At 42.3% G+C, this 24,048-nt stretch overlaps 1 protein-coding gene across 5 annotated transcripts in view; it reads right to left on the minus strand.

The window, feature by feature from the left end:
• U2SURP (U2 snRNP associated SURP domain containing) overlaps positions 1-13,606 on the minus strand; it is a 47,770-nt gene extending 34,164 nt beyond the window's left edge. For 3 of the 5 annotated variants that reach the window (XM_067002347.1, XM_067002346.1, XM_067002343.1), the window contains exons 1-5: positions 13,435-13,606; positions 5,491-5,538; positions 2,707-2,805; positions 1,532-1,646; positions 1,049-1,182 (exon numbers count right to left, since the gene is read on the minus strand). In XM_067002347.1, the coding sequence (XP_066858448.1) occupies positions 1,049-1,182; positions 1,532-1,646; positions 2,707-2,805; positions 5,491-5,538; positions 13,435-13,479 (441 nt within the window). In that variant the 5' untranslated portion in view covers positions 13,480-13,606. The remainder of the gene's footprint in view (positions 1-1,048; positions 1,183-1,531; positions 1,647-2,706; positions 2,806-5,490; positions 5,539-13,434) is intronic. The other 2 variants (XM_067002344.1, XM_067002345.1) reach the window with 2 other exon arrangements.
• Between the last annotated feature and the right edge of the window lie 10,442 nt (positions 13,607-24,048).

Here is a 24,048-nt window from a genome sequence, read left to right on the forward strand (position 1 = left end):
CTGATTGCATTATCTCATAAGTATTTATGACAAATTTGAAAAGCAGTAATATTCTTACAGTACAAATACTTGCATAAGACAAAACAGCTCAAAATGATAAAAAACTACAATTCATTTCTCTAACTGTAGAGCTTTACATATGATGAAAATAAAAATTGCCATGCAGTTATCACCCCACTATTCCAAATTTCATTTTTGTTTAAAGCTGGAGGAAAGTTAGGATGGGATTACCCACAAATATCACATTATAGCTCATTTCCCACCCTAGCAGGCAGTATCAAGTTTCACTTAACTTTAAGAATTGTAGTAAGCTCTTTCAAAGATTTCTAAGACATTAATTACACTTTATACACATACAGTAGTAACAGTAATCATATGTAACTATCACCTGAATTGAAAATTAAGTTTGTAGGTAACACTTCCAGTACTTTTTTTACAACGAAATCTCAGTTTAAGATCAAAAAAGTATATCAAACCACTCAGAAGACAAAAAAAAATAAAAAGAAGGTGTTCAGTTTGAAAAACTCACACGTTCTAGGACTTATTTGGTAGAACCCAAAGAGCTGAAGGGAACTGTTCCAATATTAGCACCCAAAGAACTCATTCCAAAAAGAATTTGTATCAATTATACAAATGGTCATGGGTTTTTTGTTTGGTTGGTTTTGTTCTGGTAAGCTATAAAAACCTAAAAACAGATGGTAGCAAAAAGAATTGCTTCTAAAATCACAAATTCTCTGGACTGGAGGTTGTTATTTTACAACAGTCACCAAATCTGTATACATAAGTCAATTATCAGGAACACAGTAAAAACATGAAGCACTCAAAACAAAGTGCAGTATCAGGTATATCATGCTGGATACAGGTCTACCAGACCTCTGAATTTTATCCTCTTGTTATTTCCTATGGGATTAAGCAAATCAAAGTTTCCACTCTCTTTTATTGTGTGACAAATGCAAATACTACTCTGCAAAAAATCACACAGACCCTTTTCTAAGCACTTCAAAATACAACCTAGAGTAAGGAGTTAACATTCAGAGACAACACTTACAGGCTTTTTGGTTTCTATCATTAAGAGGGATGGAGGCTTCTCATTCGATGGCTGGCTTGGCTGATTTTTTTGATCTGAAAACCGTGATGAAGGTTTATAGATTTTACCCCGTTTCTCATCTGTCTCATGCTCCTCTGAAATTAAAGCCAAATTAAAAACAAATTATATTAACTAATACTGTACAACACAGTTCATTAGAAAGAACATTGTTCTTTCTGAAATTTAACCTCATCTTTTAATATGAAGAAAAAAGAACAAAGATTAGTTATTTTAAAACAAATCACTTTTTCCCATGAATTTTAAGAAACAAATCACGCAGCTAACTACCAAATAAGTTAAAGCAAAAAGCAAATTTTAGTATCAAGTTTCCATGACTTCTTATAATGCAATATATTAAATTTAAAATGCAATTCAAAGCCAATCTCCATCTTTACTCAAAGCCAAATGATCTACCACAGCCACACACAAAAAGATTAGTAATACCTTTAGATGCATTAACGATTCCTCCTCTTACAAACGTTTTCACTTTATTACCATCACTTCCCTCAAAGGCAGCAAGAAATTCTTCATAAATTTCTGCAGCAGCCTTCTCATCCTCCTACAGAGCAGATGTTAATCAATTTACTATCATTACAGAACCTCCAATGACAGCTATTCTTAAATTAGCTACATTATATTCCTTATTATTTTCTAGAGTTCATGCTACAAACTGTATCGAATGAGTTTCAGTTTTAGACAAAACAATTCAAATTTTTGAGGACTGTGGGAAGAAAACAGTATGTAATACTTCAAGCAAATAAGGTCTGTGTGCTCACATGACTATTCATTTACAAGAGTTTACTTGGCAGCTGAACATTGAAGAGATTATATGAAAAACCAACATTATGAGAGTCGTGCTTTGTTAACCTAAGCATCAGAGAGCAGTACCTATTCTTACCTATTATCAACCCATCTTTAGGAGATTAACAACGGGATCACCTTTATACATTTCCCAGAAAAGTTAATTGAATGGCTTAATGAAGTTGAGTGAGACAAACTAAATTAAGCATGTTGGTGTTTCTTTACACTAGTATTTTCAAAAATGTAGCACGAGAAATCCCACTAAAGTACAGAACAAGTTGAGTCTGTAATATCCAAAGACCAAGATATTCAGAACTTCCACCTTGGCAACTATATGTATTTCCCAATATTCAGATATTCCTGAACATCCCAAAATTCAGTATCAAATTGTAATCGTTTTGATTGTTCCTATAATAAGTCATTAGACAAAAATGTGTTTTGCAGAATAACAAGGACATGTATTGAAACAATTCCAGAGAGAACAGGTACTCATTCTATCTACTGAAACCTAAGGATAGAGAGCAAACGGAGAACAGGAAATAATTTAAGGCGATGCCTGTCTTCAATTTGAGTAGTACAATAATCAATGGATTGCTGTAATTCAGCATTTCAGACTGCCCGAGAGAGAAGCAAGCCTGCCCCCCCATCCCCCTGGACACGAAGAACAAATTTAATACGTAAAATACAATTCCCTTTCATTCTTAGAAAGCTATAATTATCTAAATCAAAATAAAACTGTTGATGAAGCTGGTTATAAACTAACAGCAAACTAATTTCAGCTCTGAATATATAACAACATTTTCATGGTATACCATTACCTTCTTTTTTAATTCTTCTTGTTCCTTCTTGCTCAGAGTTCGTTTGGCAGCACTCATTTTACCAATACTGAATGCTTTAAGTTTACTTTCCATTAGAGGCTGTAGAAGGAGTAAGAAAAACAAACTGTTTACAAAACAAAATATAATGTTATTGTTCTCTTTGGCCAAGACCAGAAACTTTCTAAGTGAATCAACATGGCAACCGTTTCAGATGTTTGGAAAACAAAATAAAAGGCTACCTCTACTTCTGAACTTGCCAATATCTATTTTTAAAAAAAATAAATAAATCTGTGTTTTATAAAAACTAATTACCACTGTTTAAATGAGAAAGCTTTTAATATGTTATTCAAAGACTCCCTCAGACAAAATTGACGGGTACTTGCTGCAAAAGCCTGAGACCTTACCACAATGCAAAGCACAGTTTCTAAAACTCTTGGAAAATATGCTTTGCACCACGACTCCTTTTTGATCGTTGCAAAAAGGGAAAAAAAGAAACGCTCTAGAAGTTATTCTGACTACTCAGGCTGGAGGAATGTTTGTGCAAGGTTAAACAGGTGTAAGTGAAGACTTAAATGGACGATAAACTTATTTTGTACTTTAACGTTCAAAGTAGTAATTTTGCTTGAATAGTAAAACATCCTTGACATTTACTTCTACTAGTTAAAACAAAGCAAACAAAAAAAAAACCACATTTAACTCCTAGATTGCTTCTATTTTGGATAACTTAATCTGCATTGCTCCCTTCTTGAAACCCTGATTAAAAGAGGACTACAGTTAACAGTCATTTCTGAAGAGTATGGAATTAGCACTCTCAAGAGTCTATTTGGGCAATTAACAGATGGTAAAGCATTGGGAGAGTAAAAACAGGAAAAAAAAAGATGTTCAGAAGACATGGGCAATGGGAAGGAAAAGAAAAAAACTTCTCTGGAAATTCCTACTTTAACGCACTAGCTCATAAAGAACTAGCAAAAGAACAGAACATAATCGATTATCCTCCATGTTCAAAGTATTTTTATGCTCTGACACAGCTGTCAGAGATGCTCAAAAGTACCACTTTCACAGTAACCGTTAAAAAAATCAGCTCAACATAATAACACATCACAACAAAGAAGGTGAACAACTTATCTGTTGTATTATCTAAATATTTCAGATGACACCAACAATAAGAGTTTCCTCTAGAAATAATTTTCTGCATAAAGGTTTCCATTTCTAGAGTACCGGCTTCCTATCCAGAAACTTTTTACCTAATACAAAAAAACACTGCAAAAAACAATTGTTTTAAATACCTTTAGTTTATAATCCTTGTTTAGTAACTCAAACACCTCTTACATTTGTGCCAAGCATATGACCAAAATTGCTTGTATTCCTTCGAAAAACATTTCCTAATTCCTAATTAAAAGGAAAACTATCAGTTACAAATTAATGCAGTGTTGTCTTTGGAGTCATCTGGCTTATGACGCTATGTTTGTCAACATGAGCTGCTGTGACAGGTTTATCAGCAGGTTTTCATCCATCTATGTGTTTTGAAAGTTAATAAAATCCCATTTTCCTGTTGTCTGAAAGACAGCTTATATTTCAGTATAACAGGCAATATAGAACCTTGGCAAAATGTGGACATATTTCTACGGTACAGCGATGCAGACAAATACAAACACCACGCTCCTACTCAAGGCTTATCCCGTCATTTGCAAATAACCTCTCATAATAATGGTACAGGATACCTGCAAATCAGCCATGAGTTTATGTTCTAGTCACATAATGGAAGCAGCCAGACAAGAGGTCTGGCACTAAGATGTCCTCTCTTTAGGAATGGTCTCAAAAAAAAAAAAACAAGACCTTCCAAGTGGCAGGAGCAATATACAATGAACAGGACTGAACCTGCAATTTACTTTCCAGACAGCAGTTACAGCATTAACCGTATGCAGCTTCACAAAATTACTAACAACAGACCTATACAAAACTTAGAAGCTTTCTTCCTTTACATAATGAAAGGAGTAAAGCAAACGACTGAAACAAGAGCAAACTTCTAGCTAAGCAACCCAATCACTGCATTAAAGCAAATTCACATCAAGCATAACACTGTGTTAACTGCAAGATGGCACAAAGTACTGAAAACCCAGTTTCACAGACAATAAATACTCAAAAGTGTTTCAAGAATAATTTTCCAAATTGTATCAAGTGAAGCAAGACAAGAAACAGAACCAACTTCTTAATGAAAAGTTTTTACTATCACAACTTGAATAATGTTATCTTACAAGAAAGTTAACAGCTTATAATTGACTGTGTCATATGCCAAAAAACATCTTGAAGAAGATCTAAACCACTGATGATTTGTCTGGCATTAATGCTTTTATTATTCATTTAAATATATTCTATTAAAATATTTTAAACATATTCCATTAGAAATTAAAATGGAGGGTTAAGTTAGGGGCACTTGATCTCATTTTTGAGAGAAGCTAACTGTATATGATAAAAAAAGTCAACTTTAATGTGCACTGACTCTTGTAAGTAATCAGCTTGTATTCTGAACTATTCTTCAGCATAAGAAAAACATTATACAGTTTTTTACACTAGTGGTTTTTAAAAAACTTCAAGGAATATTTTCAAACATAAAAAATGTTTCATTACAAACACCTACAGATTATATACCCAATGCACCAGAGTTTATCTACAACAAGTAGTTTTCTCTAAAGGACAGGCCTATTTTGAGTTTCTGGGTTTGGGTTGTTTGTTTTGTTGTTTGGGGGTTTCTTTGTTTGTTTGTTTTTTATCTTTTGGACTTACCTGTGTATCAGCAGATCCAGTGTTATGTACTGCATCTGGCATTCTGACCTGGAGAGAGAATGAAAAGGAAGTGAGGCACAGAAAAAGAAAAGAAGAATGCAAACAAGTGCTGTTTTTTTTTCTGATTAATTTCTTTGAATGTGATTTTCATTTCAACTTCAAGGTCCAAATATGCAAGAGTAAAGATACACACAACTATTTTAATGATACAGCTGAACATTGTCATAGCATTTACAATTTCAATATAATGTAAAAAAATGAATTAACAATAGATATTTTGTGCTACCGTTAAAAAACATTTAAATTTCCACAGCTCAGTTTTACAATCTTGCCATTAACACCATTCCATGGAAAAAAAATTAAGTCTGTTGCACTGAATCTGCAAAAGTTGCCATTAAAGATTGCTGAAGATTACGGAAAGTGCTTGATCATATTTGCCTTACTATAAATCATTCCCAAAACTGCTCTTAGTATGAGGTACATAAATGGAAGACAGCCATCTCAAGAACGCTAATTTAAGTCCAATTTGTGAATATTCATCAATTAACTTTGTTACTCTAAATTAAACCATAACTGAAATTTTAGAAGTGCATAGTATTAACGTACGTAGAACTGTCACTTTTAATACACTGCACTGAAATTAAGAACTAGAATTCAGTGATTTAAAACTTCACAGCTTTTTTCAACTTGCCTATTTTTCAGGCAAGCATACAGTATTCCCCACTCACTGAAGTCTTCTGAAATTTTAGTGATCTAACAGCAAACGTTGAGTTGCCAAGGCCTTGAGAGACAGTACTCAAACTAGATGATTAACAAGTTTTAAACTACACATGTACTCTATATTCTGTAGTATGCATACTAAATGTTCTGTACTACTATATATACTGTACGAGATGCTTACAGAACAAAAAAAAATATATTCAAATTCACTCCTCTTATTTTAAAATCAATTCTAGGCTACCGAACGTGTACACCACCATATGTATAAAATTTGCATAGATTCTTTTTAAAGTAGATTTTCAAACAAGTTTAAGCGGTGCAAACTCCAGCACGCAGGACTGTACAACACCCAAATTCCAGAAACCTGATACAACTTCCACAGTTAAGATAAAACTGTTTGATGCACCATTCTTACCTGGATTGAAATTTAAAGTCAAAAAAAAAAAAAGATTTTCCTTAGCCAGAATCTGTTCATTAGTTAAAAAACATTAGCACTTCTCCTTATAAACAGGTATTTATGGTTTCTACCAGAAATAGTATTATCCTGTGCTCATCTCCAGTCTTCCAAAAGTACCAGATGCTACTTTAGAAAAAAAAAAAAAAATCTAAGATCTGTTGCCATTTCCCATCACTTTTTCTTTCTTCAACTCAGATAGACATTTACCTTTCTACAAGTACGTTCCTACATTTTACAGTCAACTCCGTATAGAAAGCATGGCATGGGAGAGAGCAGTCCAAGAACTGGCACTAAGTCCACAAACGGGGAGGTGGGAAGAGGGAGACAGAGAAAAAGAAAGGTACAACCTTTAAAAAGGAGACAAAAGACTCCTAAGAAATACTTTTTTTAAAGAAAAAGGAAAAAATCTGTTTTATTCTCCCAAATCCACTTACCTGCAAGACTATACATTATTCACATCTTTGCACAAAATAAAAAATTGAGCTCACATGTACCACTAGTGGTTCATTAAAATACAGGAAGAAGCAAACACCACAAGCGTATTTTACTAATACCACTTTCTGCAAACTTTGCTCTGCATTTATAGTGCGGTGGTTTCTTGTGATTCACAACTGCCCGTGACACTCAATGATCTGTTATCCACAATTCTATGTACTGCAAAGATGTAGCTCCAGGAAACCTAGGAAACTTGTCCTTCCCCTGAGAGTTGATGAATGTATAGCACAACATCGCAGGTGCAAAACAGACAGCAGGCAAAAGAATTTCCAAGATTGAAAACTGCACTCCTCTACCACCCTGAGGCAACCAACACATTGATTAAAATGTCAGCCTTTAAAAAAACATTTTAAACTTGTGATTAGAAAGATTTCTCTCAAAGGTGGGCTGATACAGTGCCGTCTTCTTAGTGTATGTACTAAGAAGAGAAGTCAAGACATAATGCTTGGGGGGAAGGAGGCTGTTGGGGATTTTTTTTGGCAACAGCAGAATGAAGTTAATGTTTCTCAAATCTCTTTCTCTCTTCCATTTAGAGAAGTTTTGGAAAGCCATACCTTCCAACAAGGATAGGCGCTGGTGCTGCTTACACGGCGGACACTAAGCAAGGCAACACATACAGTAACAGGCAGTATGGAAGCTCAACACAATGATGTTTAAGACATGATAAATGACATTCTGAGGATGGGGACACAAAAATTTACCAGACACTACATCTGTTTCCCCAGGAACCATCGGATACTGCTGTGAGAGGCTTCCAGGGCATGGCAGCACGCAAGAAATTCAGCGGGCTAGCAGCAGGCCCGCAGCCCGACCAGCAGGAGCCTGCAAGCCCCTGAGGCAGAAGAACCATGGGGCCAAGGAGCTGAGGCCTACCACAGGGCCCTCCAAGCACATCTAAAAGCAGCTTTAGCTGACTCCAGTAAATATGCAGACCAAGTTTTTTACTGTGGTAGCTAGCAGCTTGGCAAAGCCATGTTATTCTCCTCCTCAAACAGTTCTTATTTTTAAGGCCTTCTGATCCCATCGATAAATTTAGTTCACGCCTTTAGTACTGCTTTTGACCATCCAAGCGTCTGTACCCACACTGAAGCACAACAGTGAAATAATTCCTGACAAAATTAAGCATCATTAGCTGTCAGTTTGTAAATAACAGCGATTAAAAAAACTGATTTAATTCTCACAGCACTGCACTTTGCATCCAGCTGCACCGTCTGGATGAAAGAGGCAATTTTTTTCCTCAAGAGTTGCATCAGCAGAGTTGACTCAACCGAGTAACAAACGCTTGTGAGTCCTCACAAGGACAAGCATTTTAGATAACGTTGCCCACCTGTATTGAAACCCACAGGAAGATTCCTTTTTCCTCTTCTAATGATGTCAAGCAGCTCAATGAACTGCTGAAAGAAACACCCAAAGCCCTCCTCAGCAGCTGATGATTTCTGAGATACGAGGATAGTTCCTTCATGGTCAAAACACTGACAGGAAATATTTGATGAGTAGATCTTTCAGTAGCATGGCCAGCATACGCAATTTACAAAGGGCCTTACTCCCAATTCACTGCCACTACCACTCTGCATGAAACCATTTTTCTCAAAAAAAAAAAAAACACACAACCACCACCACAGACTCTTTTCCAGCTGGCTCACTTCCTCAGTTCCCTTCGCTGCACAGGCCCCTCAAAGGATCGTGCCAGCATACCTGCAGCAGCAGTGCAAGCTGCTTAATGGCACTCCAGTCAACCAGCCCTGTCAGATCACAGTCTTGAAGGTCAGGTCACTCAAAACAACGCTACTCCATCTAGTCAAATTTACTCAACCTTCAAAGGGGAAAAAAAAATCTTGAAAGGACCATATAAATGAAATTTACCACAAATTTATATCAGGAAGCCAACACGGAGACCCCCCATCTCAGATTCTGACACTTCAATGTTCTTCCAGCTCCGTAGCAGTTTCCAAAGAAAGCAGAGAAGACTGCTCTTCCAAATCTTTCCTGTCAGCAATGTCAAGTGCCCACTAATCTAGCTCGTCACAGTTTCCCCAAATTTAACAATCTCTGTGTAAAATTGACATGATCATAAACATTTCACAAATGTTTAAAGTATGCTATACAAAAGCATTTTTTTTTTTTAAGTTAGTACTGATGCCATTTAGTAAAACATCAAACAGCAACAAAAGCTGCCAGGAAAACCAGAAGCCAACCCCGCAGCCATCCAAATGCTGGGTGCTACCTTTACAACTCTAACGGCTGCGAGCCTGAGTGCAAAATACAAGCCCTGCTCCTGCAGAAACTTGTAGCTTAAGGGCAAAGTGTTTGTAAGGAACTCTGGCATAAGATAATCCTGCCCTGTTTCAACACCTTCCTTGGGTTCTGCCCCCACACCGGGCAGCTGGAGATGGAGCCATGCTGAACTAGATCACTTTTCCCATCTAACTGTCACTTAAGAGAGAGCTAGGGAGGTTTGGCCAAGGCAAGTTCCTTTGCACAGCAGGCTGCCCTCACTTTCCCCCCAGAATTATGCCAAGCTGTCTGAAGAGGACAATGTCTGGGAGGGAAAGAGTATACGAGGCCGGGAGCAGATGAGGTCAGCACTGCCACCAAGAAAAAGCAAATGGAATCACATCTTAAATTAAGAAGTTAAAATCCAGCAAGGGCAGGGAGGCATCCCAACCCAACTTGTCTCTCATTCTTCCTTTCTCTAACAGTCTAGGACACAAATGTTTACAAACACTTGTGAATTAAGTTTTATAGCTAACCTGTTTACTCTTTGCACTTACTAGACTAGTACACTAGTAGTGTTCACTACTTAGACACCACTTTGGCACACAAAAGTAAACAGAAAATTGTTTCTCTGAAGTACTTGCAAGGAGTGCTCTTCCACTAGTGCCTTAAAAAGAAATGAACAGGAGCTGCCAATTTTTAACTTGTTACTGCCAGAGAGGAAACGAAAAGAACACCTCCGCTGACAGATCCGTCTACAGAGAAACACCTTCTGCCCCTCCTGCTCTTGATCACAGGTTGAACAGTAACATAGGGAGAGCTAAAGACGATGCGTGTCACCGTCCTGCAGAATACTACACCCAACTGGAGTTCACCACACTTGCACAGATGTTACATCACTGCTCTTCAAACACTCTAACTTACCAATGGAAGCTGTCCATTCACAGGCAAGCAATCATGGTTCTTCAACATTTTATTAACATATGATATTACAGAAATACTTATGAAATACATTTAGGATTAGATAATACTGTTAAAACATTTTTTAGAATGAAAAATGGGAAACCTACAGCTTGGTCCAAGTGGATAATCTCCTCTGCCACCCGGTACCCAATTTGTGCTGTGCATTATATACGAGAACAGCAGATACGCAATATAGTCACTACTCTCAGAAGATGAAATAAGAAACTGGCAGAGTCGTCCAAGCAGGTATGTTTCACCATATCGAGATAACAATTGGACAGAATCAGAATTTGCCATTTTAGAATTACATCCTACACTAAGCTCTGGCACAGTCTTGGGCAGCCTCTATTTCCTCTTCCTTAATTTTGTCATTTGTTCCTATTTAAATTTCTGGAAATCTCAGGCACATACCTTGCTATCCTAATCTTAAAGTGACAAAGTAATAGCTGATGCTCTTAAGACACATTTCACACAAGAGATTGTCAAATTTATTTAGAAGTTCACAGTATTATAAAAAGGAGCTACCACCATTGCAATGAGGGCAAGGTGTGCTCCTGGACCTCTACCATCTCCACATGTAGTTTTCAAATAGTGAATCAAATAGACTGAAATAAACTTGATTTTACACTATAAAACTGGCTAGACATCCCAGACCAGTACTTGGACGCTAAAACCAAAGAACAAACCCCACACATTCTGAAGACAAGAAACCATACCCTCCTGCAAGTGTTAAGCCCTCCAGCTGCTCGGCCACAGCACTTTACAGAGCACAGAAAGTAAAACCATGCTCTGCTCCTCCCAGGAGGTAGGCTGGCAGCCAGCAAGGAAACATCTCGAAATTGCCTCTGAAACATGTCCTATGGAGTCTGAGACATATTTGTTTTGCAAGAACTACCATTCTTGTAACTTGCAAAACACAACGCACCAAAAGAAACAGCACCTAAAACTCTGATTTTGCTAATGATTTTTTTTAAAATCAAAATGTTTCATAAATAATTACTTGAAGAAATCAAGGAAAATGGTAATATGTTCAGATTTTTTACACCTTCATCAGTCTCATTCAGGCCCAACTAAAATCACAATTACTCAATCTTCATCATTAAAAAAATATGAATTTCAGTTCCATCATACTTCTGCAGACATTAGAAAAATATCTATATGGATATACACACTGCATGTATCCATGAGTTTAAAAAACAAACAAACAAAAAAAGACAACCCCACCTCCCCAAAAGTTGAAGGTTGAAGGACACAAATCCCAAGACCTAGGCATGTGTTATTTCACTTTTCAACAAACACATTCTCATGGACGCACATATGCACTATCACTATTACCAATATTATTACATATGGCAAAGAAAATACAAAACAAGACCTAGAAAGTAAAGTATGAGAAAGTCTACCAGAAACACAGCATATACCTCTAAAGTAACGGGTGACTGAGGGGTGAGGGGGAACTGCACAAAGACGGCAAGGCAGAGGACGTCCTCAAGGGCTCCTGGCCTCAAAAAAATTAATGCGCATGTTGGTTTGACTTTACACTTCCTAGAAGTCCCACTGACTTCAGTGGGATGACTTAGTAGGAAGAACGAGGTGCCTGCACATCTCTCTGCAAAACTGAGATTTGGGACAGAAAACAATTTTCATAAGTTAACTACTACGTATTTTAAAAAGAATATCATCACTACAGAAATACTACACTGACAAAAGGAAAAAACCTATGGTGGAACTGTAAAAAGAAAGGGAACCTATCTGAGTTGGTTTTGTGTACCATGTTGTCAGTTGCAGTAATCAATAAATTATTATTCTATGCCTAATTATACTTCAAATCCCAAGATATCTTATTCCCTGGAAGCTTCTTTCAATAAATTAAGACCTACTGTGCTGTTTTCTGTCCAGATCTTGCTTGCAGTTCCAAGCGAAAGGCAAGATCCAGAAAATGTCTCCTGACAATATTGGAGATAGATCAAAAAAGGGAAACAAAAATAAAGCTCTCTCACTCTAATGACAACCAACTACTGGGTAAATATGCAGATATTCTCATAACTAAATTTGAGCTCATTTCCTAGTAGCCAAAGGAAAAAAAAAAGTAAGAAAAGAAAATTTAACTGAATAAAAAAATGGATGTGTGTGTGTATAGATATATATATATATGTATATATATATATATATATAAACCTATGTCTCCTACATAACCGACTAGAAATTCCTGAGCCAAAACGCAGCTTCTCACTTGACGGCTTTACACACTCACATAACAAAAAAGAAGACAGGAAGAATTGTCAGGAAAAAGAGTTACATACTTCTGGCCTAAAAACTGTAACAAGGCAGAGGGAAATGAGATACCACTAATCGCTAGTCCTCGAAGTGCCAGCTGCAGCCTGGCCCCCAAACCACCTCTCACCCCCTGCCCGCCTGGGTAGGGGGCTCAGGGGCAGGGAGCTCCGCGCTGCTGCTGCACGGCCTTCAGCGCACAGCCTTGAAGTTTGCCAGAAGCCCTGTACAGCCCGGGCTTCCTCAAATCCAACAAAAAATCATTATGGGAAACAGAGCGGGCGGGGCGAGAAGAGCGGGAGCACCACGGCGGCGCTGCGAAATGCGGACTTTCATCGCGGATCAGGAGGGAAGAGCGGGTCCCAACTTCACCCTTCCGTTCAGGCTGATCCGGACACCCCCACACACATACGCGGTGCGCGGCCGACAGGGTGAGGGGGCTGCGGCCAGGCGCTGGGGCACCCACAAGACTCGGGGCACGCCCGAGGCCCCCCGGGGGCTCCGAACACCCCCCCAGGACCCCTAATCCCCCCCCATCCCTCAGCGGGGACCCGGTGTACCCAACCGGCAGCTGCCGCCAGCCCCTCACGACAGACAGCCCCAGGACGACCGAGACCGAGCCCCGGCCCCTTCCCGCCGCCCCCCCCCCCCCCGGGCCCCGCAGTCACAGAGGCCGCAGGCAGGCGCGGAGGAGGCCGCGCACCTCAGCCCCGGCAGCCCCGGCAGCCCCGCCGCCCCCGGGCCCCGCCGCCAGGCCGAGAGGCCGCGGCCGAGCCCACCCGGGCGGCGGAGCCGCGGGGTGCCCGCGGGCAGGGCCTCACCTTGCCCCCGCCTTTCTGCGAGCCGCCCGGCGCCTTGTCCGCCATCTTGCCTCTCCCGTCGCTCAGCCCCGGCGGCGAGGAAGCGAGCGCCGATCCCCCGATGCGCAAGGAAGAGCCCGGCTGGCCTAGGGCGGCGAGCCGAGCGCCGAGTCGCCGAGAGGGAGGGCCCAGCCCCGCCATCGCGGGGCAGCAGCGCGCGGCCACCCCCTGCTATGGCGGCGGTCCGGCGCCGTGTGCCTGCCTCACAGCCACGCGCTGCGGGGTCACACCGTAACCTGCACCCGATAGGAGGGCACAGCCTTGATCGAAACCGGTTAAAAAATGGAAAAATAAACGTGTTTTTTTTTTTTCTCTCGTAGTGGTAAAAAGTGGTGTGAGAATTAAAGCCAACACGATCGAAAGCCCACCGTCAGCTCAGGGCACATAACACCTTCCCGGAGGTACGGCCAGCTGTGGCACGGCCTCGGCCTCAGCCTCAGCCCTGGCAAAAATTCAGCCCTGACAGTTATTTTTCATTGCAGTCTAAGTTTATGTAGTAACATCAGGCAGGTACGCAGATGGAGACAGTAACGCACGTGAGCAGCATCTCATACCCAGTACAGGAGACCTAGAAGGAACTACATGTAGATATCTACAAATAATAGGTTATGTGGGAGCTCTGCAAAGAACATGAAGGAACAACACAGCCACAACAGTGCCATGTATCGCCCCTCCTGTCACCCCCATCACAGGGGAGAGCCGGCAGTGGCAGGGCCCCAGTAGGAAGGGTGCCCATCTGCCTTCTGCACCCACAACACCAGCAACAGGACCCCACGACAAGGGGGGACCCATTGCTTCCTGGGCCTTCCCATGCCCAGAAGGTGCAGAACATCTTGGGTAAAGGCCGTGCCCATGGCTACGAGCAGAGCCTGTCCCTGTGATACCTCCTCAGCGGAGAGCCGGGACAAGCCCACTGACAGTGCTGCACCCCCACATCACTTGCAGCCCTGTGGCTTTAGTGGTGTCTGTGTCCCATCTGCGTCTCCTGCTTTCACATTAGCAGAGAAAATCCCCAATGACGTTGCTAGGCAACCCAAACCTGCTTAGCAACCAGCTGCAGTGAGGCAGTCAGTCAGGGAGCCCTGACAGCCCACACCCACCTGACACCCTTCTGTCCCTTGGCAGCTATTCCTGGGCACATCCACTGCCTGCAACAGCCTGTGTGCATGGGCCTGTGCGTTTTGGAGAGGCACCAGCAAGGCTCATAGCCGCTGTGAAGGACACAGTCACAAACGAGAAACCCTGACAGAAGGGATCTCTATTCAGATAAAAAATATTGACTTGCATTGCCTAAGCCCCTGGGAGGAGAGGAAGACTAATCACATGGTGTCTTTTTCCATCACCAGACATTTTCCTGCAAGACTTTGAGAGATGATGGTAGGGAACAGCTCACCTAGCCACCAAATAACCTGTTCACTGAAGGCAGAGGCTTGTGGCGCAGACAGGACAAGGCAGAGCAGTACAAGGACTTCGCTGAGAAGGTCTGCAGGGTGGCCATGCTGCATGGAGATGCCTGTAGTGCTCTGGGTGCACAGAAACGGCCCCACATATGTGTTAGATGGGAAGGTCTCACACAAGATCAGCACGTGCAGAATAGACAGTGCATTGCATGGCTGCAGAGCCCAGTGCTCTGGTCTGCACAGCTCTCTTCAACCACTGCTCTGTGTTCCCAGACACTGAGCAGTGCACAGTCATGCAATTTAGAGGCGAGATTTGCCCCTAAACATCTAACAAGCTGAAACAGAAACAACACTAGTCTGAACAACATCAAAACACTACATCACATCAAGAAAAGCCCAGGAATAAATAAGGAAAAGGATAGCACAGCAGATCCCCCGTTCCTGGGCTTGATAGCACAACACCATAGCAACTTTTTTATTGAACACTGCTTAAGTGGAGATTATGACACATTACTTTTCACACGAATCTCGCATTCCATGTTTTCAGGGGTTTTCATCATGACATGAAATATGCTGGGGCTGAGATAATACTTAAGAAAAAGATGGTAGGTGTGCAGAAATGAATGAAAGCTTTGAATCCACCAACTCCCAACACCTACCATCCTGTAAGCTACAAAGGGGAGCAGGGCCTACAATAATAACCACAAAAGAAAGCAGAAAGAGAGTGTGAAAAGGATAAAAAAAAAAAGAGCACGAGCATAAAAAGTGAAGGGAGTTGGGAATTTAAAGAGCAGTGCAAGGGAAAACAGAACATAACAGATAACAGAAGGAAAAAAAAAAAGATCTGACGAAATAACACACTGGAGGAGGAAGGAAGGGGGACAATGATCAGCTGAGGTAACAAAGCACATAGACCTCACTTCATAAAGGCACCTAAACACATGCTTAACTTTAAGTGCAGAAGTAATTCTGTAGCTTTTAATGAGACTATTCATATACCTGGAACTTGGTATGAGGTTAATCTGTGTCTTGGTGAAGGACAGAAATAGGCCTCTCTGCTTCCCTTACTTCTAGGTTAGATTGTACCTGCACATCTTCCTCAGACTGACTCAAGATCTTCAGAAAACCTCACTGATTGCAGAAGGTGTGTGTCTCAGCATCTCAGGAAGATGATCTGAAGAGAGCACATTACTCTGTCAGCAGCTGTCCTGAAGGTAGCGGTTTTAGATGTGAGTCTTTTTATGGCTTTTGTTCCATACATCATAGAAACGCACAGGTGCTGAAAGCTCACTGAACTTAAAGGATCTGGGAACATCAGCTTTGGTAGATAGGGAGAGATACAAACTGGAGATGACACAACGATAGCTAAAGAGAAGCTATTGTCATAGTACAGGCCCTGAAACTTACTGTCAAATAGATCACAACAAAAAGGACTGAGCACTTGTATTAGTGGAACTAATCGCATTATGAAAAATAACAATCACTTCAGAGCTCAAGAAGGAGAAATATCTCACTCAGAAATGGAAAATCTTGGTCACTACGTACGTCCAGCAGCACAGACAACAGTAAAAGCTATCCACAGCCCTTTCTCGTGCCTCAGGCGAGCAGCTGATGGGCAGGAGGCAGGGCACCGGGGGAAAAGCAGCCGTCCGAGGTCTGCAGTAGGGCCTCGCCGGGCTCCCGCACAGGGCCGGGGGAGCCGAGGGAGCTCTAACGGCCCGGGGCAGGCCGGCACACCGGCCCGGGGCTCGCGGAGCTGCACCGCCCCGCAGCACCGCCAGGCGGCCGCATCGGGTGCTGGTCCCCCGCTGCTCCGGCCTGTGAGTACCGGGGATCCCGCTGGGTGAAACCATCGCTGGTGTCGCTGAGCTGCCTCGGGCAGCATTGCTCGAGGGAGGGACCGGGCACAGCGGTGTGTTATCTCCTGCCTACTCCGAGCAACTGGAGTTTGGGCAACACTGCTGCTAGGAGGGGTGGCCCCATACAGCTCAGTACAGGGTGGGCCCAACCTCCAAACTGCTATTTATATTAGTAATTGACAAGGGAAAATAACCTGGAGCCACCTATAGGGAAACCTGCACTCTCCACAGGTGAGCTTCCCGAGGTCAGAATGGGCAGTGGTATCAGTATCATGATATTTATAATTTCTACTTCCTGAATCATGCCAAAAATAGCCAACTAATACAAATAATTATGTAGATACAAATTGCTTTACTCTCCAATTAAATATGCAAAAATTATCTGGTAATAGATTGGGAGCTAAGGATTAAAATATATCCAATGTTTATTGAGCTCCCTTCAGAGGGGAACCTAATTTAAATACCACAACCAGCGTTTGCTGTGCCTACTGCTTACACAGCACCACCAGCTAGCCTCTCACCTTCCATCCCGGAGGATGGCTCTCCATTCCTGCAACCACCTGCACCACACCATTTTCTGTGACTGCCCCAAGGCTCTGCACAAATCTGAAGTAGAATCACTGCCAGTTTAAGAGGAGGAGGGAGAAATAAAACTCATCCTTTGACAGCAGGAACTGGGGACAATTCCCTCAGTCTTTCTAGGATTTGTTGTGCTCCAAACTTGCCTCACACAGAGAAGCCTTTCCACAGGAAGGAATGGTGTTGGGGCCAGGAAGTGTTAGAGGTGGATTAGGCAAGCTTCTATTGTTTCACGATCCCAACAGAATCATTTTCCTCCATCTTTCTTACTGTTTTCTTGCAAACCACTTCAGCAGATTGTAGAAGCACAGGATTAGTATCATCCATGACCTCCTTTAGGGGTTGGGGGAGGGGGGGGAGTGTGTTGGTTTTTTTGTTTTTTCCTTTGCTTTGTTTTTGGTTTTAATGTGATAGTGGAAACAGGTGCAACAATGAGTTGGAAGCAGACCAGCTGGGAACTAGTGCTGGATAAAAGGGGCACTTAGTGCCATAGGAGGAGAGGCTAGATATGCACAGCTCTCCTGGGACTGTGTTAATAAACCTGGTTTGAAAGAGAGACTGACACTTCTGGGTAAAAAGAAAATATCAGAATGGAAAGAGAAAAGTGTCCTTGGATGCTAGGGGTTTGGGGCCACTAATGTTTCAAAAATTTGTGCTCCATTTGGCCTCAATCCCTTTATTTAATCCACCTCATTAATCCTTTTTAATTATCCACCTCATTGTTTAAATCCTCTGCTTACTGCTCAGCTTCTGTACTCTTTTGTAATTAATAAACTGCACCAAATTAAGAGCATCATGATCCAGGGCCTGCTGTGAGAGGCAAAAAAAAGAAAGATATAGTTAGTGTTTTAAAGGTCATCTCTAAAGATACTTTTTTCAGAATGAACTGTACTGAATCTGTGCTATATATAACACATTGCAATAGTACAGTAGCAATCACGTACAGTTAGTAACTGACAATACATATCAATGCCCTTGGCTTAATGGGAGAGGAAGGGGAAAGAGGAAAGGAAGCAGTGAGACGCAGAAGTCTGTGGAAATTTCATGCTGGAAAGGATAGACAAATAATAATATTAAAAAGGAACTATCAGACATTTTTCATTATAATGAGGTAGTTCTGGTTGTATGCAAATGTGGGAGTTATTAACTGTTGTTACAATTACAGATATCATTAGGTACAGATATATACTGGGGAAAATCATTAATTATCTTAAATAATTAATATTAAACTACATTAAGTAAACCACATGCTGCAGCGCATTACCCTTGTCTTTCTGGCCATTTTTGCCCACTTTCAGAGGAGCTCTCTCCGTCCCTCTCATCTCAGGCCAGAGCACCCCTCTCTCCTCACACCCCTGAGACTGAAAGCCACTATGCAGGGATTCCCAAAATAGGTAGACACATCCTTCCCGCATACTCACGTACTGCTAGGAAGCCATGGGTATGCAGCATGGGAGGGGGGCAAGGTAGAGAGGAGATGCAGTTGGTGCCCAAAGCCAGAGCAGATGCTGTCTGGGCTGCTAGGAGCTACCAGGCTGAACAGAGACACTTTAGTAGGGACCCCCAGAATAACAAAAAAGAACAACAGGGTAGCCGAGAGAGGGCAACTTGGCTCCAAAGTTCCCTACAGCCTGGACTTGTTGCTCTTGCTAGGTCTCCTGGCTGGAGCCTTCTCTGTGTTGCTTCGTTCCTTAGCCACGCACTTTGCGAGTGAGGCTTCAGACCTGCAGTCCTCACAAAGGACAGGCTGTTCTTTGCTCTTGCTATAGGCACCTGGTAGGTAGGACAGTGCTGGATTTTGATCATGGAAAACATACATGAAATACGTATATAACCAACATGCTATTCTTATCACAGCGAAACTAATTCCACTGCAATACTTACGTTCAGATTTGCTGCTGTCCAGAAAAACATAAGATCTGTCCCATATCTTTCAAAAACAAGACCTTTAAAAAACAAACACACAAAAAAAAACACCATTCAGAGAAATTTTCTTTAAATGTGTGGTGTGGTTTTTTTTTCAGTTTGTACAGTGTTTAGAGTTTTTTAAAGCATACAGAGAACAAACTTGAAAATGTTCATCTTGAAGGTAAACAGAGCAGAAAATTAGAAGCTCCTGGCGAAAGAGTGGTTAAAGTAAAAATTGTTATGCAGCCATGATTGTGTGAGTTTCCTTTACCATATCTAGCTTTTTTAACCTATATTATTATAGTAATAATACTATAGCCAAGGCTTGAAAATACAAGTATCATTTTCACTTTGCTTATCTATTAAGGAATAATGTTTATAAAGTATAATTGGCCCTAATTAGTTACTCAAGAAGGAGAACGTGATGCAAGGATTCCTGTTTATCCAGTCTGAAAAAGATAGTGCAGTAGCCTGGCTAAATGCAAGTTAATCTCTTCAATACTAGATCAAAGCTCTATGCCTACTCAATTATTACAAAAGTTCATAATTGGTGCAGTAGAAAGTTACTCATCAAGACATTACTTCAAGAGATTGATACACATTTGAAAAAGGATGGAAAAAGTCATATGGAACTAAATGTTAGTGTGACTGTGTCGTTCAGATGTTCTCCCAGAGGATCCGCAAAGATGAGCTACATTAGATGTAGTCAGGTTAAGCTAGAGCTTCTCTTCCTTTAACACCTACCCTTTTTAAATGAATAGAGCCAAATTCTCTCCTCACCCATGGTCAGTGTGGCTCTGTGGCGGGTGTCAGAACAGATTCAGATTTACTGAAGAGATTTTAGTGAAGAAGGATAAAAATCCAGAGCAAACAGGTTAAATGTTTTTTATTCAGATAAAATTTCTTTTTAAGAAAGAGTTGAGTAAAATCTGGCTTGAAGGTAAAAATATAGAAAAGGCAAAAGAAATTAAAGCAAGAGTGTTTCATGGTAAAGGATTATATCAAGCAAGAACTCTTAAAGAACAATGTTTGCCATGGTGAATGGGCTGACTGAGTGAGGCTGAAGGTGTATCTTCAAAAGCATCTTAAATCTTCCAAACACTACCAGTGCTTGTTAACAAGAGGACTTTCTCTCTGGTTGTAGATTTAAGTTCATTTCTTTACTCACTCAGAAAAGCAACGGATAACAGGAGGGCTAAGTACAACCTCCTCCCTAGCATGCTGAGTATATTAGAGGGCAAAAGTGGAAATTAGCTAACTGAAAGGCATAATTTCATTGGGGATGATTGAAGTAATTCAGAATATCTTACAGGGCTTTTGATATTGCAGACAAAATGATATATTGTGAAAGGACTTCAACTGTGAATAAAATGAAAGTATAATATAGAAACAACACCGCATTTGGTATTTTGGCACATCTTTTTCTTTGAGTCTTCGTGCCAGCACTGATTAACACTATCTGCCATTATTTACCTCATTAGACAGTGCTTTCATCACTGTTTTAAGAGTCTTCTCAAAGGTTATTTTGAGACAAAGCCTGTAGAACGCTCTACACATGCTAGAAGAAACCCTGGTATATGCTGATCATGCCCTTCTAAATATAAACTCTGGTTTGGAGAAATGTACTAAGGCTTCTTCTCACACAACAGTATGTGGACTCCTCTCTGTGACCTCCAAATGCCTCGACTTTCCCTTCCCTACCACATAATAGTCAAGTAATACTAACCTTGATGGACTACATACAAATAAGAGGCTATTTTGAAGTCATAAGTGCTTTAAATTGTAAGGTTCCTAGTACACTACTCCAGCTGGCTTGGGAGCAGAATAATTAACTCTATATAAGATGCATACAGTCATCTTTATGAAAGCCCAATCTGTCCTCAGAGCCCATTCTCTCCTGTGAGACAGCAGCCCTGGAAAAAAAAAAAAAAAAAAAAGGGAACCAGATTGCTGGTAATGAGTTTCATTAATGTAGCTGCTAAAGCTACAGGAAATTATGTGAACAGTGATCTTTAGATGCTCTGAGATCACCGTGGCACTTTCTGTCCAGACAAGGAGACCCCATTCATACACGTGTGACATCACCTGAGCACATGGGACAAGCCAAAGCCGGATCCTCAGATATGGGCAGAGAAAAGAAACTTCTGATTTATCTGTGGTACTGCTTGTATTTATATATAACACAGTGTTAGTGGGTATACCCACAGGAACAGAGCAAACAAAACTAGATAGTTACTGTGAGCCTGTTCTTCCTCCAGAAGAGGCTGGCATGTTCAAGTCTCTCAAGTGATTCTCAGCTCTAGCCAGGCCTCTCTCAAGGAGCACAGGGTGGTGATCTGCTCTCCTTCCCCGTGAGGCACCAGCTAAAAAACATTTTTCTCTTTTAGCCCACAGTCTAGGGTGCACAGGGATACAGCCTGGGGATACTGCTGCAGGCTTAGCACAGCAGGACAGAACTGATGAGTTCACAGCATCCTCTTTCCAAGGAGCCCAGGCACTGTATTCAGCATCTTCCTCCCTGACCCCAGCACTGCAAAACAGGAAGCCTCCATCCCCACAAATATCATCTTAAAACACTACAAGACAACAGTAGTAGGGAGACATTTCCAGACACTTCTCTTCACTGCAGTGAAAGCAGTGAGAGTCATCACCAATCCCCAGACAGTCAGGTGGCTGCCGGGACTGGGGCACCCTTTAACCACAAGCAAATTCCACCTGCTGCTCCCAGCCTGGGCTGCTCCCCATAAAAACACAGCCCCGGCAGGTGTTTCTTGAGGAAGCCAGGAGATACCCCAGTACTCCCTGAGGCAAGAGGGCTACATGCCTCCCTCATCTATGGGAGTCTGGCGGTTGCAGGAAAGCCAGAAAGTGCCGAATGAGCCCTGCTGCCAGGCCAGCAGCTCCCACCAGCGTGGATGCTGTTGGTGTGTAGCCACCATCTGTTGCAGATCTGTTGCATCTGAGCCACATTGCTCCCAGCCACCCACCTCTCCTTACCTGACCCTGAAGAGGGAGGCTGAAGACCACAACCACTTAGGTCTGCCTGCCTAGGGCCCATGATGGCATTCACCACCGTAAATGAAAGCAGCACTTGGGGCTCAGGTGAAATGATCACCAGAGCCCCAGAGCTGAGAACCTGCAGGCATGGTGCAGTGGGAACAGGGCAGGGGAGGAAATACCTTCCCGCTGCCAACTGCCTCACCAGCAGGGACATCCACAGCGATGCTGCCTTGGCACAGCGCCCAGCCCATCTCGTCCTCTGGGAGGCCTCTGCAGCACGCAATGGTCCCTCAGAAGATCAGCCCCTACCAGAGGCTGGGCAATTTTTGTTTAAACCCAAAGAGTCTTTCCCTAACTCACACACTGCAGATCCCACAGCCACTGGTGCCCTGCTTCCCCAAGGAGCGCCAAGTGGGTATGTTCCTGTGTGCTGCCCATCACACGTGCCCACCCCCTTGCCCACGTGTTCTGATACATGGACATCAGAACACATCAGGCCCGTTATCTAACAAACAGGTCCCTTAGTTTAATATTTTACTCCTCCCGTTGACTTCTCAGCACTGTTCAGTTGTGTTTGTTTTTCTGGCAAGACTCCTGTGTAATTTTTATAAAGATTTTAAGCGGTGTCATCAGTCTGCCCTACTTTTGACAGTTTTGTAAAATCAGTGTTTATTCTGTAATGAAATATGCACTGAAAATCACTTTCAGCAACATATTTTTACTACTTCTTTTGTACCAGTTTTTTAAAACATATTTCTGGTCACCTGTATGTTCACAAGATTTTGCATGTTGTCATGATTCACTATTGAATAAAAGATTTTTATAAAAATCTTAGGACATAGTGTCCTAATTACACCAGACCTCAGTTTATACTATAAGAGCATACATATATATCTGAATATGACAGTGTAAAGAGACAAACGAAAACCTAGAGCTATAAGATATTTAAGACCATCCACGTGTACTGAAAGCAAACGAAAAGGAAATACACTGAAACAGCAGAGGACAATCCCATCCTCTGACTCCTACCTGAGCCTGCAAGATACTTAAATTTCTGTGCTATCTTCTCTTTACTTCCAACTTCTCTTTACTTCCAACCAGAAAGAGCAGTCAGGTTCTGGGTTGCCCAGGGAAGCGGTGGAGTCACCGTCCCCGGGGGTGTTTAAGGAAAGGTTGGGCGTGGTGTCTGGGGACATGGCGTAGTGGTGGTAGGGTGCTGTTGGACCAGATGATATTGGAGGGCTTTTCCAACCTTAACGATTCTATTCTGTAACTTGTTACCGTACACTAACCCGCTTCCAGTGTTTTCCCCTGTATTTTTATACTCGCATTATGTAACTGTGCTGCTTGCATAACTGCACAGCTGATAAATGTAGGATTTGTCTAAGGATCAACTCAGAGCAGCTACTGTCAGCCTGCTCCAGTCTCCCCATGAAGCGTGCCGCTCGGAGCACAGAGATAAGGTGGGTGCCGTCTGTGCCAGTGCCACACGCACCCTTTGCAGCCTGGGCCGTGCACGGTTGGCCTAAAATAACTTTTCCGTTCCCTGCATGACACGATGTCACCGAGACACCCGCTCTCAGCCAGCCCCCTCGAAGCGCGCCCTGCAGAAATCCCCCCGTTTGCCAGACGCCCCCAGCCCGGGGCATTTCCCAGCTGTGCCGTGCCCGCTAGGCGGGCTCCCGCTGCTCCCGCTGCCGCCTCCTGCCCTGTCTTTGTTCCCCCGCTGGCACGGCGGGCGCGATGCAGCACCGCGGCCACCGCCCGGCTGCGCCCCGCACCCCGAGCTGCGGAGCGGGGCCGGGCACGGCCGGGGGGCCCGGGGGGCG

This window comes from Anser cygnoides, chromosome 9 (assembly GCF_040182565.1).
Source record: "Anser cygnoides isolate HZ-2024a breed goose chromosome 9, Taihu_goose_T2T_genome, whole genome shotgun sequence".
Taxonomy (NCBI): domain Eukaryota; kingdom Metazoa; phylum Chordata; class Aves; order Anseriformes; family Anatidae; genus Anser; species Anser cygnoides.